The following is a 26,265-nucleotide window of genomic DNA, read 5'->3' as shown; positions in this document are numbered from 1 at the left end:
ATATATATATATATATATATATATATATATATATATATATATATATATATATATATATATATATTTAAATTTGCTTACACAAAGAAAACAAATGTATATTTGTTTTTTATTATGGGTGTCATGATTTATAATGTTAAATATTATTGAGCTAATGTCACGAGATATAGGCTAAAGTGTTTTGATTATAGTCACATTTTGTCTTTATGTCTCTGTTATTTAGAAACTAAGTCAGTTAAACGAATATAAATACAGTGATTTAATATATTTTCTAAAACTGCCTGATAAGTGGTGGCTAAAATGTAATAGTAACCCTGGCCGATGTGTTACATCCAACCTTGATTGCTTCGGTCTGGCCGGCAGGGTGAAGGGTCAGAGTTCATCTGCATCTGAAAACAGGAGACACGTGCGGATTCAAAAAGTAGTAAGTTTTATAAGCCAAGCTTGTACAGGTTAATGTTACTAACGTGAAACAAGTAAATTAGAAGCCCGACTGTGATTTCGTGGTGTGCACAGAAAATAGCATCCCAAGCGTTAGCTAGTACACGCTATGTAGCTAGCCTTTAGCATACAACCATTAGTGCATGTATCTGACAGTCGGGAACAGACTGGAAAATAATGTTTTGTGTGCCACTCACACCCAAAACACACTGTACATAGCCTTTCATGTTGAAACAGCGCGAACAAGTTGGAGATCTTATAGCCGAGCTATATCAGTAAGAGATTATGATTAGCATTTACAGAAAATAATATGTAGTGTTGGTGAGGGTGGCATTGGTTGCTTCGGTCCTTCCTTGAGGAACTAACTACCTACAAAGCATGTCTTTTTTTTCTTTTTCTTTTTTAAACTCTGATTTAATGATTTTCCTTGTTTGTTTCTTAACTACTCCCATCCAAATAGTTTATTGTCATAAAAAAATGTGTACAACTGATCACGAAGAGGAAATATGGATAACTGACGCTTGATCTTATCTGTCTCCCCAGGGTCTTGCATCAGTAGCATCAGTAGCCATCAGCTGCAGCGATGGCTGCCATATACTCAGGTATCCATCTAAAGCTGAAGAGTCCTCAGACTCCATGGGAGGACAAGCTGAAGTTGGCGCGTTTTGCCTGGATCTCCTCTCAGTGCCTGTTACCTAACAAAGAACAGGTAACTGATTAAGTTGTTGCATGATGTGAAGATAATGGTAGACGCTTTGTGTGAGAAATGGTTACACTGATATATCTTATGGAATGTCAATATGTAACACCTATTATTATAATGCCTGTCTTGAACCTCGTTTATCTGTAGGTGCTGTTGGACTGGTGCGCCCATGCACTCACAGTCTGGTACAATAAAAAGGTGGAGTTTTCCCAGGAGGTTTTGGAAGGCCTGTGGTGCTACCTCGACGATGTTCTTCACAGCAAGAAGCTCCTGTCTCTTCTCAAACAGGGAAAGACCATCAGTCTAAGAATAAACATGGCACAGGTACATCATTATTTAAGTGAACATTGTTTTCACACAGAACAAGAGTCAGATTACGTTTGTATTTGGAGGTTTTATTGACAGCTCTCTCTCTGTTTGTCTCTAGCTGCTGCTTGACCGTCTGCAGGAGTGTGCACAGGTTGACTCCAAGTCGCCGGTGTGTTTGTCCACCATACTGAGTGTGTGTCGGGGTATCCTGTCTTCTCCTACACTCTCATCTGTTTTTACCACCAAGTATGAACTCATGGTTGACCTGCTCGCCAAATTCTGCTTGTTGGCCTGCCGTGAGCTACAGCAGCCATTTCTCACAAAATACCAAACGGTAGAGTCTGACTCAAGTCCAGATGAACTGATTACTGAACCTGTAACAGAGTTGGACACTTCCCAAAATGAGCCACTGACTGCCAGTCTACCAGATCAGACTGATTTGGATGCTGATAAATCCCCTTCTAAGCAAAAGGGAAACCTGCGTTTGGCTAATTTATTTGAGGTGTTGCTTCAAGTGATGTCAAGCTATTTGTCAGTTCAGCGACAACAAGGCAACCCTAACAGAGTCTTTACTATGGTCACCAACCAGCTGATCCAGCCTCTAGTGCTGCTTCGACACCTGCTGACCTCTGGGGAATTTGCAGCTTCTCACACAAAGTTGCATCTCCGTCAGCAGCTGTGCAGAGACATCCGCATCAAGATAGACTCCATTGTTCAGTTAGGTCTCTTCCCCTCCGAGCAACTGACCTTATACAAGGAGGAGCTCCTGCCATCAAAAGAGGATTCTGGGAAACGTAGTTCTGAAGGGGCAAAAGGGCCATTGAAGCCAGTCAGTGCTGTTCTTTGCAAACTGAGTGCCCAGGGCTACTGTGAGCCGTCGCTACACTACTCTGTGAAGTCCAACACGCTGCCCCTGCTGTTCAAGTTTTTTCTGGAAAGATACGGCAAGTTGAAGGGAGAAGTTGAGGAGGAGCAGAGGATGCTGTGTTTCTATTTTCTCATCAGATTGGTCCCAGCTTTAGATCTTCATCTTGATGGATGCTCAGGTTCACCTGCTTCCTCCGGGCAGAAGTCTCCTCTCCTCTCCTCCTCTTCCCCAGAGAGCTGGAGCCTGGCTCTGCTGGCTGTGGAGTCCCTGCTAAGCCAGGCGATGTCAGCTGATATATACAATGTTGCTGCAGACAGAATACGACATGGAGAGGTCCAGCTCAATTTTTACAGAGCCTTGGGACAAATGCTCTTCAATGAGGCCCAACCAAGGTAACAAACAATACATCATCATATACATTTCGTTGCATCTAAAATTCATTTTTTTCTTTTTTTTTTTTTTACACAGAAAATGATTTACATTTTTTTTTGTCTTGACTTTCAGCATACCATCATGGTACCGCTGTTTAAAGGTACTTTTGAGTCTCAATCATCTGATTCTTGAGCCAGACCTGGACCAGCTGTTATCTTCAGCTTGGGTTAATGCTGAATGCATGGATGCACGAGTACAACGGGCCAGACAGGTACTGATTTCATTTTTATTTTAAATGCAATAAAAAATCCAGTGCAAATCTTATCATATACTATTACATAGAAAAACTGTTAGGATGAACTTGTTTGACTGAGTCACTGTTTGTTTCCCAACAGCTCATGGTGTGTAGTCTACTCCAGACCTACACTAAGCTCCGTCAACTGCCTCATCTGTTCTCTAAGCTCCTGTCTGTGATCTGTGAGCCAGCTTTGGACGACCTCCGACCTCCGTTGCTGCCTGAAGGCATTTCCAACTCTCTCAGGACTTCCCTTCTTGACACACCCCCATCCCAGAGCATAACAATATGCTCATTAGTGTTGGAGAGCATCAGGAGTTGTGTACTACCTGATCTGGTGAAAGAGGGAAACGAGGCAGAGAAGATGGAGATTGGCGACGGCCAGACGGACCAAGAGAGAGAAGATGCATCTCTGAAACTCTTCTCCCTCATTCAGCTGCTTCATACTGTTTTGTTTAGTCTCAAGACTCTAGACAATGCCTCTCCTGTTCCTTTAGTCAAGCAGAGTCAAGACCTAATGAAGGAGATCCAGCAGTTAATTAAGGAGTTACTCCATGTCTTGCCAACAGAGAAGAAACCTGTTGAAGGAAATACAAGGCAGCTTCAGAAGACCACAAAGAAAGGCAAAAAGAATCTTGAACGCAAAGGATCAGCAAAAGTTTCAGGGTCTGAAACAGGAGCATTGTGGCAACAGAAGACTCAAGAGGCCGCTCTCCTGCTCAAATACACCTGGATGGAAGTAGACACACTGTTCTCTATACACTGCAGCAAATACTCATCTCTTGACCCAACCCAGACATCAGTATTAAGTGACACAGAGGAACGATTTTCTTCCAGTTCTCCACAAATAACCAACATAGAGAATCTTCTGTCTGGTGAGATTTTACCAGCACGTCTCCATGCATCCCCCTCCCACAGCCCCATGAGCTGTTTGCTGCTCAAGATCCTAACTTTACAACAGATGAAGAAGATTTTGTCTAATAGTCTCTTACAGTGTGAGTCCAGCACTGCTGCAATACTAAACAGGGCCGCCCAGTTTATCGTGGCAAAATCTGAGCTTGAGATGATGCCGGATGGAGAGGAAGCCTGGGACAGGCAGATAAGCAGCCTAAATACCAGCAACTACTTTGTAGCACACTGGTATCTTGTCACGTCCAATCTGCCTTTGATTGTTCCCCACCTGAGTGGAGAGGACCTGGGCTGTATTGCAAATGCGCTTATGAGCTCATTGCTCCTCAGTCAGACAGACAGATCCAGAGACCAGCTGCCTGGCTGTCTGACTGTCTCCCTCATATCTTCACAGCTTCTCCAAAGCAAAGTTTTTGCTGAGATGCCTTCACTCTTCTCTGCTTCGGTTTGGTCCCTCACACAAAGAATCATCGGTGTGCTCAAAGCCGCACATGCACCCAAGGTTTGTCCTACGCTCCTGACATTTCAGAAGAAAGAAACCGGAGCGCTGTCTTCAGGGGGAGGTGCCGGTCAGGTGAATAAAGAGACCATTGTTGAGGATATTTTGTCCTCTACAAAAACTGGAGAGATTCCTGTGATGCTGACTGAGACACAGACCAAGGAGCTGGTAAACCTTGTCCAAATCTTAACAAACCTAAATCCAGATGGGATGAGCTCTGATGATCTCTCCTCCATTTTCCTTCTCCTATTTTTTGTGCTCACCTCCACCTCCAGTCAACCAGACCAGATGGCTGTGGACCCTCCTAAATCCGGAGGTGATGCCCTATTCAAAGGGAAGCTGCTCAGAGTTTTGTCTAATCTCTCGGAGGGTCGACATTTCCAGAGTGTTTTGAAGCTCATCCACGGTGGTAGTCTGCTACAGGCTGCTGTGTCATCTCTACTCTGGTTTTGCAGAAGTGCAAGATTTCAAGCTTCTTGCTGTCCCGATTGGTTGGATCTAATTAAAGCAACGCAGGGTTTCATAAAGTCCTTGGTACAATTGATTATCAACAGAAACAGCAGCGTTCGACTCAACCTTGATCAGTTCGCTTCCTATCTCACCAGTAAGCAAATTGTGGTTTCCAGTTCAGGAGCATCCATGTTATCTGTCCATCTTCTGCTGGCGTCTCTGACTTCTTTCTCCCAGGCAATGACCTCAAACTTGGGAAAAAGTCAACAAATGGATCAAACTTTGACCCAAATGTTAACAAGAACCACCGCTTCACTGGGGCCAGCCGTTGAGTCCGTCCTAAAGCCCCAGACTGTCGATCAAGCAGTCATCCAGCCAGCCAGCATCCTCGGCCAAGCGTTTGTAGTGGAAGTGGTTACGGCCATGCTGCGCTGTGAACTGTCCTCACTGTCAGTGGAGGATGAGAACAAACAAACAAACAAACTCGTCCTGACTTATATGAGTCTATATCAGAGCTTCTGCCAGCAGATACTCAAAGAAATAAACTCTGCTCCCAGACCCACGGACTTCCTGGTTTCCTCTCTCCAGTTCCTGTCTGCTTTTTACAAAGCAATGGAGACAATAGGAGCCGAGAGGGAGCAGGAAGGAGAGGTGAAGAGGGATGGAAAGGACCTAGATGAGCTGTACATTCAGCTACTGCGTAATGTGCACATGCTGTTGACAGGTAAATAGGCTCACATTAAAAGCACAGATACTAAATCATTCACGCAAGTCCCATGCATATTGCAGACACAGACATGAGCTCTTGAAAGACTGGTTTATGTTTTTGGCTCAACTAAATTAAGTTGTGTGTTTTAGTGGTTTACTTATGTACAATATTTTGACTTTGTTTTCAGCTCCTTGGCTGTCCTCAACTGATCTTAGTGAGCTGGAGCCCATTGTGCAGGAGCTGTTGCGCCACCTAGTGGAGAAAAGCACGACAAGTCAGTTCAACCTGCTGCTGATGATGATCAGAGACGGTCTGGATGTCAGCAAGCTGAGGGCAGGAAACTACAGGGTGAGGGCCCAGATGAATTTTACTAATGTAATGTTTCACATATGAAGATCCAAGTAATTGTAGATTTTTTCCTGGGATGCTATTTCAGTTTCTCTTACTTTATGGGAGATTCTGCTTCGCTTTTATAGTGAATAATAACTGCTCTGACGTTAAATTCTCATTAAATTAACTGTTTTCTAACTCTTTCCTCCTACATACTCTCCTCAGGAGGTGCTATCTACAGTTGTCATCATTAAGCTGCTCTCCTGTTGTCAGTTACCAGAGACCTGCTCTAAAGCTCTGTGGCTCATTGCACCACAGATTATATCTGCTATGGTGGTGAGAAAACCAAACACTTACACACAAACACACGCACACAGTCACCCGCAGCTGAAAAAAGAACATGCTTTAGTGGGAACTTGTTACTCATAGTCAGATATGCACACGTGCTTGAGCAGAGGTTTGGGATTTATTTGGATCAGTCCAGTCATTTTGTTACTGTGTTAAACCTCGTTACCATTAAAACATCTAAATTTAGGCTTAAGAACAAAATAAACTTCAACATTGCAGTTTCTTTCCAAACCTGCCAGGAGGAGCTGCCATTCAAACCAAAATCATTTAATCTGTATTGTGTCACTGCAGGCCTGTTTAGTTGCATTGTTCAAAAACCTGTTTCACAAACGCAGCCTAGTGTGAAAACACTGGAATGATGATAAACCGGGTTAAGTGCGTAGAAACATGCATCTTTGTGTTCGAGTCCTCAGTGGAAGAAGACAGACGGGGGAAAAAAAAGCTGAGAGGTTATTCCACACTGCCACCGAAAGGGCTGCCACTACATTTGAATAATTTAGGGAGTTCTTTCTTTTGTGTGTGGATGAAAGCAAAAACCATTAAGCAAGAATCCTCTGTCCCAGCAATGTTAAGAGGAGCGTGGGGAGAGGGCCATGCTGAGAGCATTTGACATAATGTCCTCTGGTCTCTGTGGGAATAACTTTAGAGGGAAGATGTGCTGGAAGTACATGTGACAGCCTTCAGCAGATAATTGACAATTACAGTCTGCTCATTCCATTTGAAATGCCTGTTATTTTCGGCTGAGGCTGTTTTGGTCACTTGGTTTTCCATCAGGCAAATACTCACATGGCTCATTAACATGCTTGCCGTGCTCTGTTACCCACACTCAACAGTGTACGTTAACTTTTGTAAAATATCCATTATTGTTTTTTACCACATTTATTATATTAATGTTCAAAAAGCAGTACAACATCTGTGACTTAACAGAGACTTTTCACATGAGAAGTTTGTATGTATGGAATAGTAGAAAATGCCCAGGTGTTATGTTCCATTCAAGTTTAACTTGTAAGCCCAGAATGATTAAGAGAATGGGCACATCATTTTCTGAGTTCCTGTGGTAACATCGGCTGTAAGTTGTGAAACTGGTGGTGCTAGGCAACAACTGGCATCTAGAAGACGCCCAAGCAGTTTAGCAAGAACTGGATAACTTTAAATTTGAATTGCTAAGGTGTAAATATGAAAAATATGATCTTCCTCACATATTACAAATTACAATAAGATAGATTACAATATGTTAACTTAATGTAATTTACTACACTTTCCAAAACACATGAAGTCGGACCTGTCTGAAAACTTAAGCAAGTTCATTCATGAAGAAGATCCATGTTCAAGTGTTGTGCGTGCCGTGTGCATGTTTGCAACTGCTTGTTCTCATGGCTGTGTCTCAGTGTGTTTATCTGTGTGTGTGTTACAGTTCTTAGTGAGATCTTCCAGTCAGGACGTCTCTCTCACCCTGCCCTTTACCGTTCCCACGGTGACCTCACTAACATCGCTGCTGCATCAGGGCGAGGGGCTCATCACCAACCCCCACCATGTGGTTCTGGTGCTTGGGGCGCTCCAGTCGGTGCCCCTCGACCACATGACCCCTCTCGTCTACCAGTCAGCGTTCCTGGCTGTTCACGAGGCGCTGTTCGCCATCATCATGTGTCACCCTCAGGTACGAAGAGACGAGTCAATAGTGGGACCATTGTTCAGTGATTTTTTTGCACTAATATTTATCTTTACATAAATTAATATAGTCAATAAAGTCTTATCTGAAACTGAACTGGCATAATTCATAAAAATGGGCGATTAAATGTCTTTGCCTGTAATGAAAGCAAAACAGGATAAGGATCATATGATAAGATAATCAGACAAGGAGATCCATTCAGTCTTTGTTTCACACATGTGAAACAGGCTATTAAGAAAGTTGTTAGACTTGCTAGACTTCATCACTGAAGTTAACAATGTTATTGAAGTTTAAATACCTCGACGGACAGACGCAGCAGGAACCTACAAACACAATGTGGAACCCATGACCTTCCTGGTGCAAAACAGGGTCAATATGTCAGACAAATCAGATTTTGATTAATGCATTTTTCTCTTTTTTTAATCGTTTTTTTGGCTCCAAACCAGCAACAGACCTGGCTATTATGTTATATTTATGTTTTCAAGTTGTAGGTACATCTGACTGGTACATTCTTGTATGTGTGATATTTCCTGAAAAAAAAATTAATCAGTTTCTTTCAGTTTGTCAAAAAATTCAACTTGGACTCATAAAATGAACTGAACACAATTTGTTCATCAAAAGTCACTGTGACTTTGATCATAATTCAAAAACACTGATCATGACAAAATTTCAAACAAATATCTTGGATGATTTTATGTCCAAAATTCTGTCTGGACGGACCTGGATCTGAACAAAATGTTAACTATGCACACACAAACGCACAGTGTCGCACAGTTTTTTAAGCAGATACTGCTGAAGGAAAAAAAGAGCTCCAATTCCTCTGCAGTTATTTGGTAACAAAAAAAAAAAAACTGTCTGTATTAACAGATCATGAATAGTCAGATTAAGACAGAGATAAAACTGCTAGTTTAGTTTAAATATTATAAACCTGTCATCTAACCATTTTTAACGTATGTATTTTTAATTATTAATTATTAACATTATTTTGGAGAACATAATGACCAGTTTCATCATAATTTATAATTTCTTAGATGATGCAGATGAATATAGTTTGAAGAAAGTAAGACTGAAAATACTTTGTGACTGCGGTCTGTCCTCCACTCATGAAACCAAACCCAAACTCATGTCGTGGGTGTCGTTGTAGGCCAAGGCTGCTGGTTAGATATGTGCTGCTGCTGCTGAGCCCACAGGATGCCTCAGAGGAATGTTGCTTCTAACTAAAGGATATTGCAGCTCACCAGAATCGTGCAGCAGCTGCATGAAAAACTTGTAACATCCATATATTCGACCTTTACTGGAAGCGGTTGCATGACACATAAAAGCTCAGACATACATCTGAAAGTCTCCAGTGGAAACAAACATCATTAATCCTACACACGGCCTATAGTTGTGAACGTGTTAATGTGATAATTTTTTTCAGTTTCTCTCTCTTTAAAATGTTGACAAATTTTTGTTCACAAACAACGTCAGAGCAAGGCTGAAACAGGACAGCTGCGCCGAATAAAACAGGCCGACAGCCGGCTAACTGAAATCAGATGTTTGAGGACAAAAGGCGTCGGCAAAGAGACCAGCAAAGAGGGAGGAAGGGAGAGGTAAAAACTGAGATGGGAAAAGAGGCAGTGAAGGGTACATTAGTGGAGGAAGAGAAGGGAATAAGGCATGGACATTCAAGAGACTTAGGAAGAAGTTGGAGGTGGACAGAAAAGAAGGAAAGGTTTCAGTGGAGAGTGCTACAGGAGGGAAGTTTTAGGACAAAATGGAAGAGTGGTGTGAGCTGGAGAGAAGAGGTGTGATAGGACAGAGAGGAGGTGGAGAGGAGAAGTAGGTGGGCTGGCATGCGGAGTAGGTTGGCATGGAGCGGATTGAAGTCGATGGAAACAGTTGCTGAGCTCCAACCAGAGCCGGTGACATCATCCCTCCCTCATTTATATTCTCTGTGTCTCTCACACAGAGACCAGAGGAGAGAGGTATAGACAGGACTGCAAACATAACTCTTATGGGAATCCGACTTTTACCTCGGCCACTGTGCGAGAAGTTCAAGGCGGGCGACGTCTTCCACGTGGCGTCAATTAGTTGGGAGCTGGCTTTACGTAATCGCCGTTAAATCTCAGCGTCTCCATCAGGCTCTACAAGTTCAAAGTTGTGAAAACATCTTTAAAGGTAGTCTATCCACCCAGCAGTTAAAAACTATGAGTCAACACTAAAAAGGCAATTGATGTGCCACAAGATCACAGCCCTACCGACGTCCTGAAACTCTGCACATCTTCTTAGAAGTTTCTTTAAACTTAAAAACATTGTACCACACATTACGGTAGCATCACATTAAAATGTCGTGCAGGATTCACTAAAGTCTACTAATTAGAGACCTGAATACGCAGTAACATGCACCGGGGAGGATTTCACTAAGAATAAATGAAGCACCTCATGGTTGTGTGATCTTCTGCTGGTTCCCAAAGATTAACAAGCCTTTTTTCAGTGTGGAGCATTAAAGACACCAATAGGATATATTCATACTCACGTTATTGTGCTCTTATTATGACGCTATATTCGTGTGACCATATGTTTCATGTTTTCAGGTGATGCTGAAGGCAGCTCCGACATTCCTGAATGTCTTCTACCGTCTGGTGGCATCGATCATGCAGGAGGGTCGGCAGAAAGGAGACAGTGACACAGGTAACGCCGGCAGGACCGGTCAAGAATTCACCTTTCAGCACATAATAGTTTAACTCGAGGCCAGGGTTTTTTTTTTACCGTGGAATGAAAAGCTGTAAGTTGAAGAAGCTCTTTCATCTAAAGTGAGACCAGTGATTCTCAGTAAACACTTCCGTACAGGGTACGGGTTAGGTCCAGGCTTGGCCTCTAGTGGAGCCCTCCCATCCATGAAATGGAACCAAGAAAAACTTGAAGATAACGAATAAACTGTGCAAACTACACTTTGTGTTAACTGTAATCACTTTCCAACGCTGTTGGCAGTTTCTGATATTTACTCAACGGCGGTATCCACGCAGAGGCACAGAAAAGGAAAGATAGGGTTCACCGTTCTGACTCATTTTCCAGTTTAAACCTACTGTAAAGTGTACATGTCTGTTGTGTAAGTCTTTATCACCATAGAAACTATTTTTACCCACCCACCAGTGCTGTATTTATTCATTTTTCTTTTTTGCTGCCAGGCCAAAGTATCATTTAGAAAAGAAATTAAGAAAAAGAAGGCTACCTAAATGCAGGAAACTGCACCCAGACTCTGTGTGTCTAGTTTAATGTCTGTGAGGACAACCTTGATGTGAGTGAATGAATGAACAATCTCTGTTTTCTGAAGGTGCTGGCAGTGATGTGTACTTGCAGTGCTCCAGGCTGGTTGAGAGGATGTACTCCCACATTGCCGCTACACCTGAGAGCTTCAGCACGCTGTCAGCATTCATGGTGGCTCAATATGTCACGGAGCTGCAGAAGGTACACTCACACGCTCGCTATAAATGCGCTCTGTGTCTTCTTTTTACCGATATTTGCATAAGAAGATTAATCTGACTGAAAGTTTTACGATCCAGTGACGGAGCTGCGAAATGCCAGACAAACACAATCGCAGTCAGTCATAGTATCATACAGAGTGAATACAGCTCCTGATCCCAACCCATCAGTCATCCCTTGTGATTGTTTACAGCTGTAAGTGACGCACAAACTCGCTCCTGCATGTATGGAAGAGTCAGAGGATCTCAGCTGATCTTTTTATCCGGCCCAGTTTGTCTGGTTCCAGTTTAGCTGAGTGACAGAGACGCTGACGCTGAGAAGAAGGAACAGGGAAACATTTCCATTTGCCAAATTGTAGATCTTCACAGATCTCAGTGAACAGGTCCAGGATTACGGTAACTCCATGTGCTAGAGAGGAGCTTTAAGCTGGATCTTCCCTCAGTCCAGTGAGTCACGTCTGGCTAGCGAGTGCGGTTCCTCTCTGCTGCCAGACTGTACTTAAGATGACGCCGACCTGACTCAGCAGTTCCCGGCAGGGTAACACATTCAGAAGAAGGCATGATGGTACCCATCCAGCCTGTTAGAGAGGACGGACAGGGACAGGAGGACGGATGTTAGCGAGTCTTTGTTCTTTGTGTGAATTTTAAGTTTGTAAGTTGGAGGTAATTTAACTGTCTCTGTGTGCTTCATTGGCTCTTCGTTGGGTCTGATGCAGCTGCCAGGTGTTATAAGGAAAAGGCTGGACTGGCTATTCAATTGACTTGGTTAGCTGTCTTTGCCTTTAAAAAACGATGTCAGAACCACGGTGGATGTTTTAAAGAATGGTACATTGTCTCTTTGAACTTTATTTCAGTATTTTATGTCAGTCTACAGTGCTTAATTCACACAAACTGTTGACCTATTTTTGCCTTCTCTTCATTCAGAGCAAGGAAACCTGTTCTTTTTCTTTGCCTGTCTTTCCTCTGAGTACACAGATTCTTTTTGATCCGATGCATCATAAACTTTTCTTGGACACTTCTTAGGTTGTATTTCATTACTCCTGAATGTTTGAATTCATAGAAGCTCCTACTCATAACTCTCTACCGCGATCTCTGTCACCTGCTGTAGACTTCTCTGTCTCTTTTCCTATGGTTGCTCTTATCTTAAGCCAAGATTTCGTGGCTTAAATCATGTTGTGAAATGCAAAGAGAGATTTACCTGCTACTGATCCTGCATTACAGCTTGAAGTTTAGTGCATCAGACCACAACAGCATAGTTAGCGCACAGGTACACCTGACTGATAAAATCAGTGGACTGTTATGAATAAGGAAGGGTTTTTGCGAGTTCAGTTCCAGGTGTTAGGACAGTCTGCAGCAGTCTGCGCATTGCGTACCTGTAGCCTTCAACAAACTGCAGCTCCATGACATTTGGATTTATTATCACCAGCCTCCAGAAAACCTATAATTTGTTGCTGCCTTCATAATCTGCAGCCTGTCATTAGCTGACAGGCTAATCATTTAACAGTTAACAGAGCAGCCGCAACCTCCTCACCCCGTGTCATGTCTAAGGACCGAGCACTGCGGTCACAGCAGATAGCATCAGGTCATGGTGTTTAACACCTGTGGAGTAGCCGGGGTATAATGTAACAGACGTGAATAGTCGGACGGTATTGGGTATCCTCCTGGCGTCTTCTCCAGGGTTCACTAAGCACTGGCCCTTGTTTGCATTGCATTGTTGTGCATTTGGAGAAGGAAATCCACACTTCCCGTAGTGTTGGTTGTCATGCTGGCTGAACACGCTGCTCTGCTTCAGTTACTCAGTGCAAATTAAGTTTGTACTCCTCCCATTTGCAGAGATCTAAACAATTCAAGGCTGATTATGGAACTTACTGGGATTACAAGTCAAAGTGTAGTGGTTACAACCGATCACAAAACTGATAATGAAGCAGAATATTCTGGTATTTATTGACTTCATTTGGGAATTTTTTTTTTTTTTTTTTTTTTTTTTTTACAGATTTCTCTGTCATTTAAAATCTTCGTATTTCTTTGTGAATGTTTTGTACATTTACATATTTGAATGGCTACTGCATTCAAAACGGGTGTTAATTGATCATCCGTGATATTGCAGTCGACCTTTTGATATCTGCAATAATGTACTCGTCGTGTATGTCTTTCGATATCTCTCTCATTCTGAGCTCAACATAAAAGCTGAGTGAACGTTCAGCTATTCTGACACATAATTTATGGATTGATATGTTTGCCTCTGGCTGTTTCAGGTTGTAGCACATATTGTTGCTATGAAACGATGATCTTGATAAAGTTTTCAACAATAATATGAATTATGAACTAGACACATTGTTCAACCTCAGAATCACCTGCTTTGCTTTTTTTTCCCCAATTCCTGTCTTTTTTCATTGTCTTCTCTGCTCTTTTGGCTTTTCAGGTTACTCTGCAACCAGATGTGAAGCTGCATCTGACTGAGGGCATCTATTCGATACTGGACCTGTGCATGGAGCAGGATATCAAGTTTCTGGGCGCCGGGCTGCAGATGGGAGTCAGAGAGGTGTTCAACGAGCTGTACAGCAGCTACACCCACTACCACAAAGCACAGAGGCAAGGGGAGGACAAGTACACTGTTTGAACTGGCGAAACAAACACCGGCCACCTTTGGTTTAGGTTTCAGATTAATTCTCTGAAATAACATCTTTCTGGATACATATTTATATGTATTTTCTGCTTTTGAATGAGGAAGTGAGGAATAACAGCTTGTGGACGCCATATGATGTACGCATATGGTGTAAACACAGTGGTCACTGTGAGCTCGCTGTAGATTAACTTACGCACAGTTTTTTTTTTTAATGAAGACAACATAGTATTGATTTGAATTCATCTGAGACCGTTCCCCAGTGGCACAGAGACCAGTCACATTGTGATGGAGTCAGCACAGGAAGTTTTCAACCGAACTGTCTCTCATTGAAAATATGATTATCATAATGTGTAAAATGATATGAATGTGTGTAAATTGTACTTAATATCATTGTTATTGATTTCAATACAGTTTCATTTTCAAGCCTGTGTTTCAAGCGTCTTTCTCTGATAAACTTTGCCTGGAGTGTGCACCACTTAGCATGAGGGAGAGGCGTTTAAAAGGTTTAAGTTTGCTCCAGATTAGATTTATATTTTATATATACATTTATACTTGGTTTTCATGGTATTTGAATTTTATATGATCTTTAAAACCGACATATAGTGTAAAATGAAAAACTGTTAAGACTGTTTGGATCAAGTTGAGCTTTTTAAGAATTGGCAGATGGAAACGTTATTGGGGGACTTAGTGGAAGTAAATGGTCCGGGGGAGTAAAACAGTATTTCACAGCCTCAAAACTTTTGGGAGCTAATTAAAACATTTTTTTCCTTGCAGTCAAAGTGGTCAGTTTGGCTGTCAGATGATAAATGTGTGGAAAAAATATTACATGACTAAAACGTAGCCTTCAAAAAATCTGAAGCCTAAATGGAGGCTGAACTTGTTGCATCTTTTAATGAACGCTGGATGTAGTGTACTAATACTAGTGAGGTAACACCACCATTGTGATAACAAAACTCCATTCTCATTTTGGTGTAAACCTGATGTATCATTTGTCTTTTTCTGAGTTTTTTTTTTTTATCCAGTTTTTCTAAGACTAATATCGCACTGCTACATTGAAATGATTCCTCCCTGGTAATGTTTCATGCACCTATTAATTACAGTTTTTTATATTCCTCTTTTAATCCCAATAGCCAAAACTGTCTGCAGCAGCTAGCTTCTGATTACCTGCTCATGTAGTATTACTATTATACAGAGGAAACACAAAGTACAAGCATTTTGTTCTATTCAAAGCATCTGTTTTACAGGTAACATTGCTTCCAATTTCACAGCCACGACCAGAGGCAACAAGACGTCACTTGTTGAATTCTTGGAAAGCTAAAGTGACCCTCTTGGGGGATAATTTGAGACCCTCATAACCGCCATTAAGAAGGACATCTGAGGACATTCTGGGACCAAAGATAAAAACCTCTTTTACCTGTTGGCTGCTAAATGTGCACATCTGTTTCTCTGCTTCTTACGCCTCCACCCCCCTCTCTCTCTCACTCTCTGTGTCTGACTTCCATCCAACCATGCTCTAACACTACTGTAGGTAACATAAACACCGGGTCTCTTCTCAGACCACTGCGGTGAGAGCAGCAATGAATAAATAGGTGTATGTGTGTTGAACTACTGGGACATCTTTGGAGGAACAGCACAATGTGCATGTGTGTCTGAGACTAAGTGCTTCAGACCATAAAATAAACCCTTTTAAACTGCTTTCAAATTATTTGAACATTGCGAGTGGTTGAGTGGTTTATTGAATATTTAAAGATGTTCAGAAACGATGCAGCAGCTACAGGATTAAGTGGCACAAAATGTTTTCTTTTACTTCCCTTTCTTCCATTTCTCAGTATCTGAACGTTAATGCATTTTGTGATTTTTGCTTGGAGGGCGGTTTTCACACCCAATTTTCTGCCAATGTCAGAGCAATTTTACATATTTCATATTAAATGTTTTCAGTCTGTTTTGTCTTGTTTATATTCCTTTCTAGTTTCTTCACTAGTTTGAGGATAGTAAGGAAAGAGTAATGTTACAGAGACAATCTAGAGGTTTGAAACTGCTTGTAATTTTTATTATTCAATGTGTCCTTCCTCATAACTAAGACAGGTAAGCTCATAAACCTCTCTGCATGCTATATCATAAATAAAAAGAAGCCTAATCATAGTTATGACTTGATAGGACATTACTATGAGAAAAATGAAGATCAGAGGATGACCGATATCAACCTCACTCCCATGGTTAGAATCAGACTTTTAGGTGTCATCAGGAAGCTCACCCCTTACGTCTCAATTTAAAACCTGGTGCCTAAAAATCGGAAATAAATAACACATGCGACATTTTTTTTTACTTAATAATTATAAGCTGATCACAGTGATGGCCACAGGGTTGGTCGCCCTCTTTTGTCTTCTCCTTCTCCTTCTCTCTTGTATTTTTTTCTCACGCATCCACTCGTACATTTGCCTTCACGCACAGACCGACTAACTGACTGTGACGCCCTATTAAAACACAAGACTTTGTTAATTTAATTAAAACTATGGCACTCCAAGACAATGTGTCGCCTCCCTCCTGATTACATCTTTAGGACCGGATTATTGATCGATTTACTGCACAGTGATAAGTCCTCATTTTATTTTGCCACAGTTAAGTGAACTGTTCAGCCACAACATTAAATCTGCTGACAGATGAGGTGAACAACACTGAACATCTTGTGTCAATACAACGTTCTGCTGGGAAATTTTTGGACCTGCATTCATGTGGATGTTACTTAGACATGTAGCACCCACCTAGGCCAGACCAGGGACCCCCACCCCATAGTAATGACACTTCTTGATGGCAGCAGCCATCCCCAACAGGATGCAGCCTGACACACACACACACAAAGTTTAAGAAGAATATCCCAAACTGATCAAGTATCCGTGGGATGCGCTAGAACAAGACTGATCAATAGAGCCCCCTCCCCTCAACCCATATTCCAAAGCCCCCAATAACAATATTGTGTTGCCAGACACCACATGATGTCCTCAGAAAGTCCATGTCCATTCTCTGATGAGTCACAACTGTTTCGGAGGCACAAGGGAGGCCTACACAACATTAGGAATGTGGTCATAATGTTATGCCTGACCGGCGTCATTGTTGAGTTTTTTATTGACTTCCAACTAATGATAAACTTGACTGATCAGCTGATAATTTTCTCGATTGAAGATTTAAATTGTGAAAAATAATCACTGTGATACCCTGGAAACAGTACATCCCAAGGGCTAAGAAGTTTGCTAAAAGGAAATGAAACTTTTCTGCATGGATCAAGTTGGATCCTGAACTAGACAAATGAGGAAAATATTTTTCTTTTTGTTTAGCACTTTCAAATAAATACAAACTTATCAGATTTGGATTTGGATCATCCCAGCCGTGGACTTGTATTTCTACTGTTGTCCCAGATGTTTCTACTAGATTACAAGACAAGGATGAATAGGGGGACATGAGATAATGAAATCAAATCCTTCAATTCGTTCGCATTCATGTTTCCATCTGTCTTTGGTTGCCTCCCATCAGCCCAGTGAAGCTTTAAACAGAAAGCTTTTGTCTTTTCTGTTTAACCCGGGTTAAAGTGTCTCTGGCGCCCCTACCGTCCCCATATAGACAGCGAACCCGTGTAGCTTGCTGATCACTGATCCCCTCTCACGGCACCCAGAGCCACATTACTGAAATTTTACAACAATCATTTCCCACAGGGACGGTCCCCACCCCCCTCCTTTCGCCGTTTAGCACGGAACCGTACGGCACGGCTCGACTCCTGCCAGCCCCGGCCCTCCTCCGGGGCTTCCTGAGCCGGTGTTTGATTGGATTAGAGTCGGCTAGCCTTTGCCCTCTAACCCTGCCGATGCTGGCTCGCTGCTTCCTGCTCCCTTCGCTCCCCCTGACCGAGTGACGAAACCTGCCGAAGCCGCACGGCGAAGCGCCCTGCACGGACACAGCCGACCGGGACGAGCCGCCACAGCCTGCCGGGGGAGAGGAGAGCGGAGAGCCGCGTTAACGCACAGGCAGGCGGACTGGAAGAAAACGAGCAGCCATGCGGAGGAAATCAAGGATATTATTGTGTTTCGCGGTGCTGTGGGTGCTGGGGATAGCCTACTACTTCTACTCGGGGACAGCGTTGAGTCGAAAGGTAGGATTTCCGTTCCTCGACTGCTTCTTTTTCTTATTATCATTATTATTTCTCCGATTTCTCGGTGTCGGTGTGGATGTTTTCTCCCAGGACAAAGCGAAGATGGAGCGGTGTGATTTGTCTGGCGTGTCTCCCCCCTTTTTTTTTCTCCTTTTCGTGAGCTCGCTGATTTCGTTTTTGCTTTTTTCAGCGGCTGCACGATGCTGCGAGGAATGTGATAAAGGGCCTGCTAGTATCAGTGGGCAGGCATTGATTTGGTGGAGATGAGTGTGGACAAGGGCAGCAGGGTAGCGGGGCTGGCCGGTCTGCGCGCACCGACCTCCCGCTGCGCTGAGCCGGAGATTGGCTTCCCGTGGCAGTGGGAGCGGAGCACGTCCACACCGGGCAGCTCGTTAAACACTTCACAGCGACAGCGCCCGGTCGCTTAATGTGAAAGGATAAGATGTGAAAACATGAAGGGTGATTGTTATTAATATGAGGCTGCCGGCCTGGCTCCGAGGGCCGGGGGGGTTTTCAGGCTGTAGAGCACGTCAGCACAAGCTGCTGCTCCCAGAAACGAGCTGAGAGAGAAATCAGGAAATGTGCAGATTACGCCGGGTTACAGCACCCACTCACCACACTGCTGCATGCACGGTAACCTACGTTTTTTTTTTTACAAACGATGTGGTTTTATTCGGTGAAAAACCCTTGACTCAGGTGAACTTCTGATTTGGTGTCACGCCTTTCTACAGATATCTGCTAGGTGCGGATTTGCTGAGCTAAACCTAGTGAAGTCTGAAATAAATCCTCTGGTAATCTTGTTTTTAAATGTACATATTTACTGACTATTGACAGAGCTGGAAGAATTAAGACTTTTTGAAATTACAAAGTAAACATGACAACTTGAATTGCTTTACACACCGACCATTCATAACACTATGGCCACTAGACAGAAGTGAATAACATTAAACATCTTGTGACAACTCATTGTTCTGCTGGGGAACTTTTGGACCTGGTATTCATGAGGATGTTACTTAGATATGTAGACTACTACTCACCTAGACCAGATCAGCCACCCCCATCCCATAACAATGACACTCCCCAGCAGGATGTAGTCTGACGGCAGGAGGATGTGATGGGAAACACTTCACCTGTGCAGCACCACGTTTGTTTGAACAGTTTAAATGTCGATGTTAAAGCAAAAATGGATTCTAGCCTTGGTCCGGCCTAATCGAGGGATTTTATTCAATTCTGTAAAACCTACCTTTCTACAGATTTGTCTGTCCTCCATCCAGCTCAAAACACATAAGGATAATTCGCTGCTTTTAATTTTTTTCTTAAATGACAGTAAAAAGGGATGTTTTGACTGATGGGAAGGCAAAAGACGACATGTGAAGGCATCGCCTTGGAAACCGTGATGGGCTTTTGTCACTGCTTTTAGACATTTCGCAGATGAAAGTGATTAATCCAGGGATGACCTGCCAGATCAATCAATAATGAAAATAATTGGTATGTTCGGCCACATTAGAACCGCTCCTCGGTGTGACTCAATACAAATTAACTGCAGCACCTCGCTGCAGCCTCTGAAACCACCACACCATTGAATCAACGCCTCTCTGAGACAGTTTAAATAGTAACCGGACGTTCTCTGGTTATAAAGGCGGGACTATTTAATCAGGCTCGTGTCCCTAATGAATTGACACTCAGCCAGTTTTCTGGGGCTCCTCTTGTGACTTCACTGACTCCACCAGACAGCCGTCTAATAGCTGGTACAACTGACTCAGTGTATGTGTTGGCCTGGATTCCTTTCCAGGTGAACCTGGCCTGTACATGCACTAGTATGTCATGCATGAATTGTAAGTTAAATATCCTCCAGGTGTTCGTGCGTAGAGTAAGACGCGGCTGTACGCACGTGTATATTTAGAGCGTGAGAGCGACTGAATCACTTTCTTGGGGCTGAGAGGCCATGATCTCTGGCTGTGTGTGTTTGTGCTAATGTAGACCGGCGCATCCTGCTGTGTGTATGAAATGCTCTGCGTGGGCGGTTGTATGCACACTACACTGCCTCTATTCCCCATCTAAATTTGGTTGTGTGTGCGTGCGTGTTAACGTCCTGTGTGTATTCCACCTGTCTCTTGTCTTGTCCTATCTGTCTCTCTGTGTTTGCTTTACTCCAGTCAACCAGATCAGCCCTTTCACTTTTCCATTAGGCTGATAGCTCGGCTCGCTCCGTTTGTGTGTGTGTGTGTGTGTGTGTTTGTATTTGAGGTTCTTAAGGGGTCAAAGTGGCGCCCCGTGATAAGCAGTTTTCCCTCGAGTTGAATTGCAAGTAGCATCCATATGGACGGCGCTCTGTGCCTGGCTGGCGTCTCTGCATGCAGCGACATTTAATCTGTTTAAACAAACGCGGGGCTGCACAGGTGAAGTGTTTTCCATCACATCTTCCCGCCGTCCGAATGAGAAGAGGAAGTTAATAATTTCTCTCTGCTGTCATGGAACAAACTTTATGACTCTGGTTTCGTGAATTTTTCAAAGGCGCTCATCGCTTACATAAAGTCTCTCCACAGATGTAATGAATTTCCTATGAAACCGGTTCAAACCCGAATTCAGGCTTTCAGTGATGCAACTAGAGATCACTGTCACTGCTGTTGAACCGGCTTGATTTAATGAGTTGTTTTGATTTATAAAAGACGCAAAATCGGTTCAAACGCTCGATCGTTATGTTTCCAAAGGCCAAAGAGCTGATTGACGGCACAAAGCAGGTTTGTGATTGCGTGTCACTTTGTGAGGCGTAGCTCTGGACCCTACACACATAGCCTGGCGTGCACCTCCCCACAAATTTAACTACATGTTGCGGTGCCACAGACCACAGCAAGCCGTGATTGGTCCAAAAGGCATTTCCTCGTTCACGTCTCTCAGCAGCCAGACAAGCCCAGTAATTTCCCCCCTTGTTCTGCCTCCTGCACACCATCTACCCAGACGTCTTCTCTGTTTTGCGTGTTGGAGGGATTTCAGTGAAACTGCTGAGCCACGTTTATTAGCTCACACTCCCAACATGAAACGCTCTGTCCCCCTCACCACTGTTTGAAGTACACAGAGAAATTCAACGAGGCTGAGTCGCTGAAGACCTGGGATTTAGTGGTGTAATTGCCGAACAGTGCTGACGCAGCAGCACGCAGGTATAAAGGCTTTCACTGGCGCAGCCACCTAAGGCAGAGGCTACGTGTGGGCCTGTTGCAGGAGGGCAAACCTTAAAGCCTAAAACAGAGAAAATGCACACGCGGCGCATGTTTCGAATTCATTTTTGATGACGATGTTTCAAAATTGATGATAAAAGCCCCAATCCAGAGTCTCACAATCACTCAGGACGTTCTCGTGTTTCTTTTTCATTTCATGAGATAGCAGGAACCTTCCATCGCTCCGTTATCTGTTGCAGGAACTTCTTGTGTTTGCACTGCGAGAACCGAGGATGACGATGGTAATTAAAACTACATTTCAGCTCGTTCTTTTAGGAAAGGTACTTTCCCAGCTGAGGAGGAAGCTTTGTTTATGGAATGTGCGATGACTGATGTGGACCTAAGTACATGCTGCTGAAAAAACGTGTAAACACAGTGAAATGGCAGTGAATTTCGGACTTTGTTGAGCCTATGTGCATCTGCAATTATAGTTCTCGGGGAGCTTCCTGGACAACAGCGCCTTTTGAAATAAGGTTCATGGACGCTGGACATGGATATTTAACTGCAAAATATCCTTATTTGCATCCCGCACTAGACTAGATTTTCTACCGTTCCGTCCTTCTGCTTCCAGGTTGTGCCCTCAACCAGTAGTTGATCTCACAAGGCCACATGTTGCTGCGTCATCTGCTGTGGTGCATCCAGCAGCTCTGAGGCCGCCAGCATGAGAAAGACTCCCTATCATGGCCGCTAATACAAATGAATTATCTGAAAGACACCGTCTCTGCCAGGAGAATTAGTGCAGCCGGCTCCTTTGGCTCTGTCGCACACCAACTATACTGTGGCTCTTAAGATCAAAGCGGTAACCGAAGAGCTTTTGCACTATTATCTGCTGAAAAGCCCCCTATTTGGAAGAATGTGTCTCTTGTCGGAGTGTGTGTGTGTCAATTTAAAGATACTTAGTGAACAACGTATTAGAGCCCGCGAGCTATCACAGCGCTCTGAGCAGAAGGGAAAGCCGCCGCCGCCTCGGAAGGAGCCTTTTATTTTTATTTTTTTTGGGGTGTGCCAATAAAACAAACCCAAATGTCACCCTGTATCTCTAGGGGTCAACAGCAAGCCTCTACAAAATGTCCCTCATTGTTTGTTCACAAATGTGAAGGTGTGTGAGTGGGGAAGTTTGTCTTTCTTTTATTAGTGTACACAGTGAGCGCACCGCAGCGTTTCTCATGCTGACTGGCCTCCGTCATCAGCTTAACTGTGTCAGATGAGAGGACTCAGGCTTAGACATGACTTTTACCGCCGCGCAGCTTCATTTTGGTGCTTTAAAAACCCATTCGCCATGGAATCTCTTTAAAAGCGCCGTCATTTATAGAAGCGTTTTAATTTTTCAAACGTTTTCCAGCAAAGGCCAGCCGACTGTTCATATTATCAGCCCCGCTCAGTTAGAAATTGAAAATAAATTTCAGCTTTTCCCATAATAACTGTAAAATCTTTTCCTTTTATGTTATTAGACTGAGGGAAATGTCCTCTTTTCTTCTCCCATACTTACTACACAGCGTGTAGAACGACTGGAAAACAGTGGGCTACTACAGGTAGCGACGGTGCAGACCCATGTATCTGTAAGTGCATTGTTGTACACAGGAGGGTAATGTTGCACATATGAGCCTGCAGCCTCACCATGACGCCCCATTAAAGTCCTCCTTGTTGGACAGGCCATAGGGGGGTTTTCCTGCCAGCTCCTAAGAAGCCGACCTCTCTCTGCTGAGTCCACCTTCCTGCTAATAAACAGGATGCTAGGGGAGCTAAATGGCAGTCAGTGGAGAGTGGCACCAAACCACTGGAAAAAATGAAAAAACAAAACAGAAAACACACGCTTAATTAAGAAAGTTTCATTATGTCTAAGCAGAGCGTGCGGCAAGCTGTAATTGGAACCATGTTTTCTTTGTCTATGATGAGGTTTGTCTCCTCATCTTAGACTTAAAATTAGTTATAATTATTTTGCCCGTTACAAAAAGACAAAGGGGGAAAGGGCAAGAGTGACAGTTCTTGAGCCAAATACAAAGGCAGGCTGTGAGCAATCGTGCCGGATTCACTTCTGCACATGTTGAACCCTGTTGTCAGCCGTCACCCGAAGGTGCGGCGGAGCCTTGCGCCGGTCGAGAAGTTCGCATTTAGCTTGCCGTCGACGGGAGAGGACTGTGGACTGAGTGGCCTCTCTCCTCCCAGTGAAGCGCACACGAATCGGGTGAAAGTTACAGTCTCTGTTATCTGCAGCTCGGTGCCTTTCGGCTCCTGCCTGTCCGTGCATGTCTCACGCTTGGCCTATATCAATACATCTGTCTCTCACCTGTGGCTGCGTGACTTCTACGGCTCCGAGCGATTTGCTGTTCTAAAGCAGAAATTTGGGGAGGGGGGGTGCGCAGACGAGGATGTGGCATTATGGTTTTATCGTGTTACACTGAGGTTGTGTTGAGTTCTGCTCCTTTATTTACACTCTCACTTTTCAGTTCATGGGGTACACTAGCAAAAAGGAATAGTATATGTCTTATATTAGTGTACCTAATGAACTGGCAAGTGAGTGTATATCCGACATGGAGTCTTTATGTCTGTACACACACACACACACACACACTGCTCTACCCATTATGCTGATGACATGTTATTGTGTAACCACTGTACAGTCGTAGCCTTTGAATCCCCTTGAGGTCACCAGCAGCTCGATGTGTTTATAATCCCAAAGTACAGTGTCACTTCAGCCATAGCACACATTCACTGTTGCTAACTAACTAGATGCAGTCCCACAGAGCAAATGAATCAATAGACGGTTTAAATTAAACCAGGTGGGTCTTTTTCAGTTATACAGTTTTTGTTTGAAGTATTGATTGCGCGCGCTCGCTTCTTTAAAGTAATGATCCCTCCAGACAAACGCTCGGCCGACTCACGGTGTAAATGGAGATGCCAAAGAAGATGTTGTGTCACGGCTGTTTTTCCTGGATTTATTTTCCCATGGTTCAGTTAGAGAAAATGGTCTTTTTAACCAGGAAACTGTTTCGCAGTCGTTCTTACACAATAGCTGAGAGTCCCAGGAGATGGAGTGTGTTGTTGTGGTGGCGAAACAGCTCCACAGACGTGTGTGTGTGTGTGTGTGTGTGTGTGTGTGTGTGTGTGTGTGTGTGTGTGTGTGTGTGTGTGTGGGGACGGGCGCATTTCTTGAGACACGGCATATGTGCGAGAAAAGGAACTGTTCCTGTTTCACCTGGCCTCCCTCAGAGACAAGTCCAAAGAACTACCAGCGGTAGTAAACTTTGGCATGTGAAGGCCAAGGACAGTTTATTATCATCTGTGGTTTAAGGGTGAAAATAAGCCCTGGCCTCAGTAGCACTTCCTCTGTCTGGATATTATTCCGCTGCTTTGTAGAAGTTGGTTGTAACTGCTGTATCAGAGTTTTCCTGCTACACCACAGCATTTTCTAAGAAAGCGAAGAAAGCGTGACTTTCACAGAGTCAACAACTCAAGCTGTGAAACAAAAAATGTCTGCTCTCATGAACCACAGTTGCACACGTCATGCAGCCTTAAACCTAATGTTGTAGTTGTAATCTGTGTCGTCTAAACCCTTCAACAGCATTAATTGCTATGACTGGTGCTCCTTTGTCGTGTTGTGACGCTCGTCCTGCCAGTGTCTGGGGCTATGTCCAAAATCTCTTCCTGTTTGCTTCATGGTGCACACATCGCAAGGAGTGATACGTTTGTGGCCCAAGGCCGGAGTAAAGTTTTGAAATCCACCTCATGCATTCACATATTTGGTCCAGTGTTGATCACTTCAAGTTTATAACCTGTACATGCAGAACGCGGTCCACTGCAATATGGTGACCACAGAGCTGAGCAGCGCAGTTCTTCCTCAGGTGTTGCTATGTCTTCTCGTGAGCCTCCTTGGATGATAAGCCCTCCGGTCTGAGGTCATGAATGACTGCATGACGGCCATGCTTGTGCAATTTTCTTAAGCTGATTTGCAATTTTTAAATACCGAAACCAAAAATGCCGAAGAAACAACTTTCAGCGAGAGCTGTGTAACTTGTCTTCTTCTGCTTTAGTCCACACTCGTAGTGCATTTAAAGCCCTTAGTGTCCGCCGTTTCATTTCAAATGTATGTCGTAATTGTGATATTCCACAATTCAACAACAACAACAAAAAAAATCAGGTTAATTAAAATAATGCAGTAATGCAGAGTAAGAAGCTTGCGGTAATACAAGTAATGCTGGACGCTTTTATCTGCGTCTTTCTGAGCTGAACAAACTATTTAAAAAAAAATGACTCAAAGCGTTTGAGTGGTAAAGCTGCAGTTAAGTGCCATGAGGAAACGCAAACACTTGATAGATGTAGTGGTGAGAAGTAACAACCTCAGCCAACACTCAATTATACCAATCACTGTTATTTAGTTACGCCAAAGCGGACAAAGAAAGAGTGACTGCCGAAAGATGGAGGACAGAAATGAAAAGGAAAAATGTGGTGGGATAGACGCAAGATCCATAAGGGGGTAGTGGTAGGTCGTTGTCGGGTTATATTTGCGCAAGTCAGAAGAAGTTAGCCGATGTGCCAGCTCTGAAATCGACCGACTTTTGTGTAGATGAAGAGGGATAAAGACTGAGACAAAGCCAAGAAAGATGACAAACAATTTCCTTAATAGATCCACACAGGTTGAGGTTTATGCCTGTGGTTTATATTCTTCTTCTTCTGGCAGACAGTTTGACTATATCCTGATCTGTGATTGTATTTGCTGTGTCTTTTTATCTTGCGCATTACATCCTCTCAGGCGTTGGTTGGTTGGTTGGGTGCGTGCGCTCCACACTGGATTATTTTCTCCTTATGATGATTTTCCTCGCTGGCAGATGACGAGCGTTGAAGGAAAACTTGAAAGAGGCGAGGATACCCATTGTTCGCGGGACCAACGCGGAGACGAGAGTTTTACAAAGAGCTGTTTTT

At 43.5% G+C, this 26,265-nt stretch overlaps 2 protein-coding genes across 2 annotated transcripts in view; both read left to right on the top strand.

Moving 5' to 3' along the window:
* The first annotated feature begins 283 nt into the window (after positions 1-283).
* urb2 (URB2 ribosome biogenesis homolog) lies at positions 284-14,412 on the top strand. Its single transcript, XM_047581556.1, has 12 exons — positions 284-421; positions 982-1,147; positions 1,289-1,465; positions 1,569-2,710; positions 2,823-2,961; positions 3,086-5,567; positions 5,740-5,900; positions 6,108-6,218; positions 7,645-7,887; positions 10,476-10,572; positions 11,216-11,349; positions 13,786-14,412. Exons 2-12 carry the CDS (start codon positions 1,022-1,024, stop codon positions 13,981-13,983), a joined length of 5,010 nt encoding a protein of 1,669 aa, XP_047437512.1. The 5' UTR covers positions 284-421; positions 982-1,021; the 3' UTR covers positions 13,984-14,412.
* A 3,236-nt stretch (positions 14,413-17,648) lies between these two features.
* The window catches only part of galnt2 (UDP-N-acetyl-alpha-D-galactosamine:polypeptide N-acetylgalactosaminyltransferase 2), a 51,547-nt gene continuing 42,930 nt past the window's right edge, over positions 17,649-26,265 (top strand). The window contains exon 1 of the mRNA XM_047580239.1: positions 17,649-18,130. Coding sequence (XP_047436195.1) covers positions 18,035-18,130 — 96 coding nt within the window. The 5' untranslated portion in view covers positions 17,649-18,034. The remainder of the gene's footprint in view (positions 18,131-26,265) is intronic.

The sequence above is a fragment of the Mugil cephalus genome, chromosome 3 (assembly GCF_022458985.1).
Source record: "Mugil cephalus isolate CIBA_MC_2020 chromosome 3, CIBA_Mcephalus_1.1, whole genome shotgun sequence".
Taxonomy (NCBI): Eukaryota; Metazoa; Chordata; class Actinopteri; order Mugiliformes; family Mugilidae; genus Mugil; species Mugil cephalus.
Note: the sequence above shows the minus strand (reverse complement) of the source record. Positions and strands in the feature narration are given on the sequence as shown.